This window comes from Magallana gigas, chromosome 1 (genome assembly GCF_963853765.1).
Source record: "Magallana gigas chromosome 1, xbMagGiga1.1, whole genome shotgun sequence".
Lineage (NCBI taxonomy): Eukaryota > Metazoa > Mollusca > Bivalvia > Ostreida > Ostreidae > Magallana > Magallana gigas.
Window position 1 is genome coordinate 11,457,658 of NC_088853.1, and position 12,723 is coordinate 11,470,380.

The window sequence follows — 12,723 nt, forward strand, 5'->3', positions numbered from 1 at the left end:
CGGATAATATATATTAGAAAATAAGATATGGAATTTTTTTTCCCAATGATTAAATGCTAGATGAATGCATGTACTGCCTTTGCCCAATGACTGCAAATTCTATAGCACTGCTTGGGTCTGTAAATATTATTTTGGGGAGGGGGGTTCAAAGGTGTAACTTTATTCAGTTTGCCAGTGGCCAGGTAAAGCAAATCAACAGTATTCACCTTCGTGTTACACATGTTACACTTTTAATTTTAACACCCATTAAAATTATTCAACACATGCAGAATGATTGGGGGGGGGGGGGGTAGCATATCTGCTCATTCACAAAATAAATTCCAATTGCTCATTTCTCATTACTGAGAAAGAAAAGAGGGTGTGTAAATCCTGCGACAAGGGCGATCAAAATACATTTTGGTTCACATCAATATATAGAATTTAAATAAGTCTGAATTTTCGTATATCAGAGACTCTCTCTCTCTCTCTCTCTCTCTCTCTCTCTCTCTCTCTCTCTCTCTCTCTCCCATTTACATCCCTAATACATGCAGCATATAGCAATTTAATATATTAACTTAAGTAAATTTCCCCTTTCACTTCTCAAACAAAATTATGAATATAAAAACAATTATATTTGGTTCATTAGTTTTATTGATTCAAGAAGATAAAAGAAATTTCTGGAAAAAAAAGTTCTGTGACATCATTTAAACCTGACATATATGCATGCAAACTCAAAATCGCAATTTATTTATATGATGTCAATGTGTTTATGGTATGACTTCGTCAAAAACACAGTCTTCCTGTTCTTAAAATTCAGGTTTTTCTTTTCATCATTTCATCTTGTATATGACCCCAGTATAAGTGTGCAGGTAAATTGTCACAAATAAGAACATCATTTATGTAAATCCCAAAACAAAGCAGGTACCGGCTAAAATGAAAATTATACATATTTCAGTAAGTTTAACTTGTAATCAAAATGGCTGAAAGACTGAAATGGAGTATTTTCTACAATTTGATGGACAATAAATGGAATTGTTTATCTTAATAAACATTTCATTATGTTTTGATGTGCATTTAAATTTCGCACATATTCAAATACAGCTTTGAAATATCTTTTCAGTTTGATCGATTTGAAATTATTAGCATTCTCACCCCTGATATGTGCATGATAGTTTAATTGCACCTCTTTATTTTACCTGGCATGACCTTAAAAGTGCACTTCTCTCTCTCTCTCTCTCTCTCTCTCTCTCTTAACTGATTTTATACAAGATTGATATTATAATGCCGGTGCGGTCAGTGTGAAAACATTCCAATGTATTGTTAATATGTTGATGAGTAATTTGTAAACATGAACTATTCAAAATTGAAGATTTATAAATAAAATAGGTTTCTATCAATCATATTAAAACATGAAACCATTCAAACATGGAAATGCTTTTTCTAATTGAATTGTCTCATAGAATTATCAGATTTTTCATTATTTCAATGATAAATTATTGTGTTTGTATACATGTATGTTATTTACTTACATTTTCTTCAAGCCATTTTTTTCTCAAATAAGTGCGACACTTTTCAAATTACTCTGCAAAAAACAAAAAATAATTATGGGAAGTCATACAATTTAATTTACATGCACATAAGAACATGTCAACAATAATTTGAACATTTTTGTGAAAGGTCTACATATATTTTGCATGGATGGGTAAAATGACCAACACTTCAAATATTATTTGAAAGTTACACATGCACATTCTACACAAACAATACCATATATTACCATGGATGAAGATTCGTCATTTTGAGAAAATCAGATGGAGACATGCAGTCATTTGTTTATTATTATTTGTGTGGTTTTTTTTTTATTACCAATAGTACAGCATCATAAGTATGAACCCAGGTGACAAGATTTCAAACAGTGTTATGATAGTAATATACTGAGTTCTAAAAACTAACTAATACTAATTAAGAATTAATGTGCATAAACATCTTATATCAACTGGATGAATGTGCAAAAAATATAAATGAACTGTCATGGAAGAATATTGAACACAGTAGAAAGATGTTATTGATAAGCTGCTCATCAATTTCCAGAAAATGAAATCAGCATCTTTTAGCCTGTACTGTTCTGATTTTCAGAAAATCAAATCAGCTGTTTTCATGCACAGTCTTTGTACAGTACGTATTGTTTACTTACAGATTGAAAAAAAAAACTAACAGTTGTGTAAAGCTAAATATTGTCAGTACAAGTACTATGAACTGATTCGTGTTGATTGGTGAAAATGATCAACAATTTAACGGACTGGCGATAAATGTAAAGCTACATGTAGCCTACTTTGTATAGGCCTAAATGTAAACAATGCAGTCTCTCCTCATGTTTTGAACGACACAACACAATAAGTCGATCAGAAATGCATCAACAGTATTGAATCACAATAAAATAGTTATTAAACTATCTGGTACATTACAAATACACTGTATATCTATTCTACATACCTGATAAATCATCAAAATATCGCCATCATCGGGATACCAGCTACACGTGTTTACATCGTCTGACGAGCGCTTTTGAGACGCAGATTAACACCCATACGACAGATGCGTTATGGAAATTCTTCGTATATTCTGATTGTTGTAAACTTATACAAACACACATGAGTGATTCGTAGTTATATTTTTCTTATGCAGTATTAAATCAGCCGTATTTTTTGCTTAAACTGCTGTTTTCGGTATATTTTCTATATATGGAAATGCAGATGCGGGGCGTATATTATGACGTCATAACTCATTATCCCTTCATTAGCATATCGAAAGGATTTCAATGACATTGGTTCATTATCATCGACAAAAATTGAAAAATCCCGATCTGCCTCGGCATTTATTTTGTCCCGGCCCGGGTTTGCCTCCCCATTTTATCGATACTCGTATGGAATACCGAACCCGAAGCTATAAACTGATTGAAACACGCCTCCTTTATTATTATTTTCGTAATAACTCAGATTTTAAACAGAAATAGCCCTTAATTTTTGCAATTTATATTTTCCTTTCCATAAAAAATATTTATGCTAAATTACTTTGAAATTGTCTCAGTAGTTCTTCAGAAGAAGAATTTTTAAAATGTATCCCCTTTTTCTACAGTTTCGAGGTTTTCTCCGCTTTGAATAAAGATCGGTATTTCATTTCTGCAATTCATATTCGTCTTCCTATACGGATGCTCTGTGCAAAATTTGGTTGAAATTGGCCAAGCAATTTTAGAGACGAGGTTCAAAATATAAAAAAAGTTTACAGACGAACAGGCGGACAGACGGACGACGGACAAAATGTGATCAGAATAGCTCATTTGAGCTTTCAGCTCAGGTGAGCTAAAAACGTTCAAACAGCATACACTGTACTTAATTAGAACATAATAACAATGCTAATGTTTACAACTCAACAGAAACTGCAATTGATTCGTCAGAAATATGTTTATTAATCAAAATACAGAAATACGAATTGTAAACTATAATTACTTACTGGTACGGCTACTGGTATTGTAAATTTAGGAATATCTCGTATTTTCTGGTACAAATTTATGCGATGGGCCAGTTCCTTGATCCCTAATCGTTTCAAGTCTGTTTCGGTCAGCATTCCAAGAAAATATGTGTTTTCAAAGCCATTTTTGATAAAGACCCGAGCATATTTCTGTCGAATGAAATATTATATCAGTTTGCATAAACTGTTATTTTACTTTATAGTTCAGAAAATACAGGCTTATATTTTTTTTTATGCTCTAATCCTGATTTATTTCATCTCATGTTCAATTGTTCTTGTCTGTAGTTATATTTTGCATATAAAATACTTCACTTTTATACTTACCCTTTCTCTTTCCAAGTATCTCTATCTTACCTTCATGCCTTATGGAAGCCATTTTTCAACATTAGGGGGTTTTTGTTTATTTTCACTTTCTTCATCACTATTTTTTTGTTCTTCATTATCTAAAATAAATTCTTCGTAGTTGAAGCGTGTTTTCAACCTTTTAAAAATCATATGCATTGTAAATCTGATATACGATCCAATGTACTTCAAGCATATTATTATCAGAGTTTAGTATTGTCGCGCTATTCATAAAAGATTATAAGATATTTTTTATAATGTTCGTTATGCAGCATCATGTATCCACTATTATTCAGAAATAATACTATGATATCAATGATTTTAAATTGAGTTTTTGAAAAGCTTTCCAAAAAACCCTCATATGTTTCACTTAGATATATTTCTCTGCAAAACAAATACTTCAGCACAATTTTAAAAATTCATTAAAAAGTGTTTATTATGTTTCTGAAGTTTAATAAGTTGTTTATGAAAGATGATTTGTCTGAACAGTTCTTCAAAATAAAAAAAATCCAAGTCATGATTAGTAGATGAAAAAAAGGAAAGGGGATGATTAATAGGAATTATTTTGCTTTTTATATTGCATTCTGCAATATGTACCATGCTTAACGCATATATATTATTCTACAACACCCAACGTGAACCTTTGGATGGTGGGAACAAGTTCAATTTGTTTTTTTTAATTCTGAAATTTGACAACAATTAACACATATGATAATGATTTACGTTAGGATTCGTATCATATTCCGTTCACATATGATAGTTCTATATGTCACAGTTTTCTCAGTTTTATTTATATTAAATTACCCCACTGTGATAATATTAAAGAGAAAATATCTTACAAGACAATTCAACTCTATTTTAAAACAAACCTTTCAATGGTACATGTATACCATTTACTATATATTGAACCATGATCTTGTTTAAAATCAGATTTTTATCTGAATTAGATATACCTTAGCATGTTCTTTGATTAGCTTTATTGTTTTGCATGATAAAAAAAAACATATGAAAACACAACAAAATTAATGTTCTGGCAGGAATTGAATGAATTTATCATAATATTCAATAATCAAAATAGTGTCAACTAAATAGAAGAAATGATCTAAAAAATATTTCTGTTTCTTTTTAATATACTGCTTTAATTTCTATACCTGTATCTTCTTTGTCGCTGTCAAAGTCTTCAGGGACAATATCTTAAGAAAAAAATCATTATAGAAAAAAATTATCTAACAGCTAAACATAATTTGTCATTTTTCACTATATGATGGGGGAATTTGTTTAGTTCTATTTAAAGTAAACTATTTATAAAAGTAAATGAGAAATTCAAGATAAAGAACACATATTTGGGAGTATTGTTATTACATGTGATATTCGCTCTCAATTCGACACTATTTGTAAGTTACCTGAATCACTCTCCTCGCCAGAATCGTCCGGTGTGACCAAACCTTGACGATTAAATTAGCATGTTAAGAACATTGTCAAATCAACAAAGATTTTATTAAACAATGCTCTGTGTTTGTCTATATTAAACACATTATTATCAAAAACAAAATCAACGGAACAAACAAGTTTCTCCCTTAAAATTTCAAAAGCCGGACTAATAGATAATAAAATGGGACATCGATTACTTACATTGCAGACTTCAGCAATTATGTGTATAAAAAATCGAAACAAATATCTAATTTTTTGATTTCAATAAAACTAACTTTTATTATTGACGTATACATTTTCTGTTGTTTTTTAATTATTCAACTTATCTACAATTTACTAGGTCCCATGACTCATTTTAGTCAAATTCCAAATGTTCTTCTTTATAAAGTTGCTCCTCTATCTTTTTTTCTGTGTTATTTTTAGGAAACAGAATGTCATCCTCAACCCATCCATAAAGTAACGATGTGAACATTCTAATATAATAGAATACTTTAGGTATGCAATGCATAAATATTTTTTTTTTTTTTTGGTAGTTTTGTGAAAAATATACTCTACCCCCCGATGCTTGCATAGGACACGCTTGGTATCTTTTGATTTAATTTTTTTTAATGCAGCAGAGGGATTTTGTGCCTACAGTTGGCTAGATTTATTCATAAGGAAGGTTATTTTAAATGCACAAGGGTACAAAAATATGTTCTTATAGTTCTTTCTTTGGAAACTTCTTACCAGAGTCTTCTGATGTTTTGTTCCTATCGAAACAGCTGGATAAAAACATAAAAGAAAGAATAAAAAAAAAATAAAACATGTTCATGAGCGGGTATGATAAGGCAACTCTCAGCGATCGATTGATTAAAAATTCCTCTGATCGAAATGACGTCACAATAAGCAGTATGATGTCATATTTTCATCAGAAACATGTCAATTTTTACTTTATTTCTGGTCTAAATTATAAAAACTGCAAGCGTAAAATGTCACCAGAATTTCTTCTAACTGAATATATCTTTGATGTTTTCTGTATTGCGTATATTTATCATTGATAATGTCACATGCATGTTTAGTAGAGAAGATCATGTCGGGAGACAAATCATTGGAATCCAGTGTAAACAATGCAGAAATAAGACTTATTTCATACAGATACACAAGATTTAGATGAATGTCAGTTTGGATATAATCAGGATAATACGAGCATGGATATTTTGTTTTATTTGCGAGTAGTATAAGGTAAGTAGACAGACATTTATGTGGCCTGACCGGCCTTTCCACTGTCAGTGTGTACAAAAAAACCCCGCAAAAGTGTAACACTACCTCGAATATTATGAAGGTTGAATTTGGCATATATCAAAAGCATATGACCTAAAGTGATTGAAAAGTGCTGCTAGAATCCTGTGCTTCGTTGGTGTAAATAAAAAATATGTATTTTTTTTTCAATGAAATTGAAAATGTCGAGGGGGTTTCCGATTAATAATGACAATATTAAGTTTATGCTGTTAACAATTGGATTTTAGCAGTAATACTAATAAACATCAACTAATTGCCGATCGAATTATTGTATCAGACATACAAGTGAACTTCAGGGTAGTGTTACACTTTTTGATTTTTTGTTAAAGATCGAGGAAATAAGTACCGCCTTCAAATTTACGTGGTCAGTGTGCCCCTGTCAATCAACTGAATTGAGGCCCCAGATTGGATGTACGAAAATTATTAACATTCGTTTACTCGTCCTGTGTATACCATGTCTAGCGCTCGTGTGGATCGTGCAATTAACGTTTGTCTTTTGATGGATACCGTGACGATAAAACGCCATGTATTTATACAGCAAAACTCGAATATAACGAACACGCATATAGCGAATTTACGGTATAACGAATTATTATTCATGTCCTGGCAAATTTCTTATATCAACCTATAGAAAATTGTGGTATATAACGAACACGACTATAACGAATTTACGGCTATAACAAAGTAATTTTAAGACCCCCGCTGGCAAAATTCTAACGTATTTTATCATTTTTATAACGCATTTTTTCCATTTCAAAATTCATTGAAGAAACATGCAATTTTAAGATGCATCTATAAAATACTCAAATTCAAATAGTATACAGAATTTTTTTTAAAAAATTGAAATTAAATGGTTATATTGACATTTTTTGTAAATGATAGTAATACTTATTTTATAACTTACGATAGTTTAGAAAACTGTTAGCCGGAAAAACCCTTAATCATTTTATAACGAATTCACTATAATATTTTTTTACGAATTCGTTATTAACCTATAGCGAATTACGGCTATAACAAAGTTTCTTCTATGGTCCCCTGAAATTCGTTATAAACGAGTTTTGCTAATTAATAATAAAAAAAAAACAAATACTGTTAACAGCGATTAAATTAAATTTTCTGCTCTTGAAAATTGTGAAAGATATGAATTAAAAATGTACTCGTTCTTGGTTTATGTACCACACCAAACGCGCTGATCACCTGCAGTCTGTAAAAATCACGTGGCGCCGATCATCTATGAGAACTTTCTATTATTAATAAAGATGTTTGTGAATAATAGAGAATACAGAGTTAAATTAAATCAAATATTGCGTCCACGATTTATAACTTTAGTTATCATATTTCTTTGAGAATTTTCACGAGCCGAAACTGAAAGAAAGAAGGACAGACAACTCTGGAACATGCGCAGCAGGTAGAATCATGTGCACTTGAGCAACTGATCGGAGAAGTAATACAAACGTGTATTGTATAAGTGTTGCATTAGTACTTGAGTACGGTACGGTGATAACATATTGCATAAAATATTGCGATAAATTCTCAGTAGATCCCGTCAGAAACTTGTTTAAACAAACAAAAGATTTTGGCCATGTCGCACGCGGTTATCTCCTGCTTTTATATTCATCTCAACGATCGACAATTTGCTTTTCCAAGTACAAATATAAATAAGATATTTTTCTAAATCATCGAAAAAAACTGAGAGCATTTTAACACCCCGTGTATAGACATGCATACACAAGCGAGTGAATTTCCCTCGTGGCTTCACACCTTTATCGATAAAGGCTCCACCCCAACCTGAACTACCTGAGGTAAACCACCAGGTTAAAAACTTCGGCCTTTAAGGTAAAAAAGTGATCTATTTTTAACTGTCACGTGATACCATAGCACAGCAGCTTCAAAGACCGACTCCGAAGTAGAAAAATAATATCATGACGAACACATTTACTTGGTATTAATATCCAGCACTGGTTTTATAAAAATAAACAATTTTTAAATTGATCATTATATCGACGGTCGTTAAACTCGGAGTTGCCTTAACCTACCCGCGCATGCAAAGACATAGGTAACAGTGAACTTAATTGAAGACAATGACATAGGTAATTTCAGTATTATTTAACAATTTTGTAATGTTTATAAAAACCATTTTTGCCAACGCAAATTTCTTGATAAAACAATTAAATGAAACCTTTTTAACTCAGAAATCAGGAATGTTACATGTATACCATAACTATGTACTTATTAACTCCGGGGTAAACTGACACTTTTAAGCTGGGCTGAAAGCAGTAGATGGGCAAATAGCCAATGTTAATATAAATAACACAACGGGAAAAAAAAAATTAAAAACAAACAGCGTCAATGTATAAGCTATACTTAAAAGTCAAACAGAGACCCATCCTTTGTCAAATCTATTGGGATTTTAGTTTGCGAATAAATTAAGCGAGGACATTTTGTTTCTCGTTCAATACATGAATTTAGGACATGATTGTGCAATTTGGGCACATAGACTATGCGCGTGAAATTTAATAAAATATTCTATAAAGCGTTGACTTTTAGTTGCATGATTGCATGAATGAGTGATTTTATAAAGCTTGTTTAAAAATTCAATGTTTCGTTGTCTGTACTAAACAGACAAGTTTATGTAAGACATTCACAAAATTTGGTCATTCTCTGACGCTTTACCTAAATCAAGAGCATACCGCATCAACAACCAACGAACAATGCAGTTGATTACTGCTTCTGCACTAGAGTATGTACACTGCAAATAACAGAGCATTTCTGCCGTCTTAAATTATTTTAAAAGACTTATCTGGAATTACTGTTAATTCAGAGAGAGAGAGAGAGAGAGAGAGGAGAGAGAGAGAGAGAGAGAGAGAGAGAGAGAGAGAGAGAGAGAGAGAGAGTCACGCTTTTATTAAGCTAGTGATTTATATTAAGATTTCAAACGATATCATGCCACGATAGCTTCAAAACACGACTAGAATATGAGACATAAGGGATAATAATCAGCACAATTATTCACTTGTTATACTTAACATACTAATAATTTGAGATTTAAACTTTAACTTACCATAATACCTGTTTAATGACTTTCAAAAGGCTTTTGTACCAAGTCCACTGAGGTTTTACACTGTTGTGCTTTTTTTCTTCTCGTGTGCCTATGATATTCGTCAAACATATAATGATAATTAAAAAAATAATAAAAATAACAAAAGGTCAATTATGAAAGCATTGTTTAATTACTGACTGATATGGTATACAATGTAATAAATAGAATATGAATGATTGACAGATATGTTAGGGTTATGTTTACTCAGATTTCTCGCAGGTTTTTTTTTAATTTATATAAAAACCACCAATGGAATATTTAAGACATATCTAACTTACCCCAAGATGAATCAGTAATGTTGACTATGCTATATATATTCAGCACGAAATATCCGGATGGCAAACACAGCAGATAAGTAAATCCATTCAGCAAACACGTGAATTCGTAGGGATGAAGCAGTGTAGTTATCAAAAATATTGCACACATGATGCCAAGATAAAGCGTAACAAAGGAAACTGGAAAGTGACTGCTTATTACTGAAAAAAGAACTCTTAATATATATGTTTTAAGGGCATGTATAAATTGCTACTGTTTTCTTCTAGATGTAATGATAATCATATTATCCCATCATATATTTTCTGAATACAATTAAGGTATACATTTACTCAGAATGAAAAAAAAATTCCACTGATGATAATTAAAAACCATCTATTGTGTGAAAAAGACCTATCATGTTAGTGTTTTTAACACTTTCAAAAAAGTAGGTCAATGACCTTCTTTTTGAGATAATGACCATTGAATATCTTTTGGAAAATTTAAGAAAAATCCCTAAAAATTTTACACTATGATTAATATTTTTTTTATTGTGAAAATAATACAAATTGCCAAACTCTTTTAAAACATGAAATACGCTTTATGAATAGCTGTTTTCATTCACAATTTTTATAAATATTCCAGTATGAATTTCCTCTATCAGTTTTCAAATTTCTGCCCTTTTTTGATTCAATTTTCCAAAAAAAAATCAAAAAAAAAAAAATCAGAAAATATGCAAAATTATGTAGACTTAAAAATAAAATCTTAACTTTGAATATTACAGTACTACCATATTTATTTCAGTGAAAAACAGAATCTGAAAATTTTAGTTCGAATTTCCTCTGTTTTGCTGAAAGTCCAACTTCGTTGAAGCATAATTCCATAATATAGTAAAATATGGAATGGTTTGTCAATAATAATTCATTTCATAAGTACTTTTAGTGTTTAGAACAAATTTTACTCACGACATTGAACTTTATAAAACTCCGAATTTAAGAATTCAAATCCCTGAGTATAAAACGTCTTTAAGGGGTTTGTTTATTTTACCTCCCGGAGGGATAGTTGGTTTTACTGTAGTGGTTGTGACTATTTCCCCGATATCAGAGGTAATGCCGATTATCTCCTTCGCTATCCGTTCTAACAGGCCAACAAACACAGCGGCCATGACGACAGCATACAGGAAAGTTATTAATTTCCCAGACTAGATAAGGTAAAGAAAACGATCATTGTAATTATTTTATGTTTGCAATCAACAGAACATAGCATGGATTTTGTTGTTGTTGAGAATTATACCTGCATCTGCCATTTTTCATTTCGGAACAAACATATCCCGGCATAAATAACACAGACAAAAACTTGTAGTACCACTGATATTACAATGTTGATATTCCAGGCGTAAGCCAACCCCCCTAAATACGGCATGAAAAAAATAGCACGTTTAAGCAAATTCTAACATAATAAAAAATAAAGAAGACAACGAAAGTTATGCTGACATTTTGGTACTTTCATCATACTTGCCAGCAACAATGACTATAACTGTGCTTGGTCCAATAAACGTTGAAACAAGAAGAATGATCTGATATAAACAAAACAGATAAGAGATTCGATGGTTTGAATTTCGAATAAGGTTCCAGTTTGTGATCAAAGAAAGTGAGTTAGCCAAAGTTGAAGCTATCCAGCGGCGTCTTTGTTTGTAGAATTCTTCAAATTCCTCCGGACAGTAGGTTCCGTTCTCTGATGCGGCACAGTACTCTATTCTCCACCCATTTTGTACCTGGTGGTTGTAGAGTAATAACCCAAGAGAATGTTATATAAAATGCAAGATTGATGTAAACATTATTTATCCTGTTCTATTATGAATACGTACGGAAATTAAATGTATGAAATGACGATTTTTAATGAAGAATAAGAGAATAAATATAACCATAAGTGTGCAAAGCCATCTGTCTTCACCCATGTCTTTTATAAGGAAATCAAACGCTCTTTCAACACTGGAGGCATACTTGGGTAAAAGTTTCCTTAGAGCTGAACATCTGTACACGCTAAAGCATCCAGGAGCACACAAGACAGATCCTAGTACGTGTTCTGCAGCCTAAGAATTGTTTGTTACATAGACTGCTTTTATAACTTCTAATACTCTAATAACTCTCATTATTAGTTATATCATTGTCATTATCCGTAATAAAACACAACATCACTATAATCCGTCATTGTTTTAACAAGTTCGAGCATGTTTATTATCATATATTTTAATGTATCATGTAGAATAAACAATATCATGTTAAGGATGACGTTTACTCAGAATGAAAAAAAATTCCACTGATGATAATGAAAAACCAACTAGTGTGTGTTATAGACCTTTTATTGTAGTGTTATTTTTCATTTTCAAAAAAGTAGGTCAATGACCTACTTTTTGAGTTAATGTCCATTGTATATTTTTGGAAAATTAAAGGAAAATCACTGAAAATTTTATGCTATGATTGAGATTTTCTTAATTGTGAAAATAATACAAATTGCTCAACACTTTTGAAAATGAAATACAATTTATGAATGGCAGTAACACTAAATACATACAAAGCATTAAGTTTTCCTTCACAATTTTTATAAATATTCCAGTCCGAATTTCCTCTATCACTTTTCAAATTCCTACCCATTTTTGATCCAATTTTACAAAAAATTGAATGATGATAATACAAAAACATTTATAGTATTAAACTACTTAAATTGATCTTATTATGTTGGCATATAATTTATATGAGGTCAATGATCAAAATTTTGAGATATGGTGTCTTTTCTCGTTTTTAAGCATATTT

The 12,723-nt window shown here is 31.1% G+C and overlaps 1 protein-coding gene across 2 annotated transcripts in view; it reads right to left on the minus strand.

Moving 5' to 3' along the window:
• The window catches only part of LOC105341274 (chitin synthase chs-1), a 32,091-nt gene extending 20,777 nt beyond the window's left edge, over positions 1-11,314 (minus strand). Inside the window, exons 1-9 of one of the 2 annotated variants that reach the window (XM_034464290.2) lie at positions 11,204-11,314; positions 10,958-11,111; positions 9,937-10,134; positions 9,620-9,707; positions 6,007-6,041; positions 5,253-5,294; positions 5,001-5,042; positions 3,862-3,950; positions 3,518-3,657 (exon numbers count right to left, since the gene is read on the minus strand). In XM_034464290.2, the coding sequence (XP_034320181.2) occupies positions 3,871-3,950; positions 5,001-5,042; positions 5,253-5,294; positions 6,007-6,041; positions 9,620-9,707; positions 9,937-10,134; positions 10,958-11,111; positions 11,204-11,209 (645 nt within the window). In that variant the 5' untranslated portion in view covers positions 11,210-11,314 and the 3' untranslated portion in view covers positions 3,518-3,657; positions 3,862-3,870. Of the gene's footprint in view, positions 1-3,489; positions 3,658-3,861; positions 3,951-5,000; positions 5,048-5,252; positions 5,295-6,006; positions 6,042-9,619; positions 9,708-9,936; positions 10,135-10,957; positions 11,112-11,203 lie in introns of those variants that run through there. The other variant, XM_066082824.1, reaches the window with a different exon arrangement.
• Between the last annotated feature and the right edge of the window lie 1,409 nt (positions 11,315-12,723).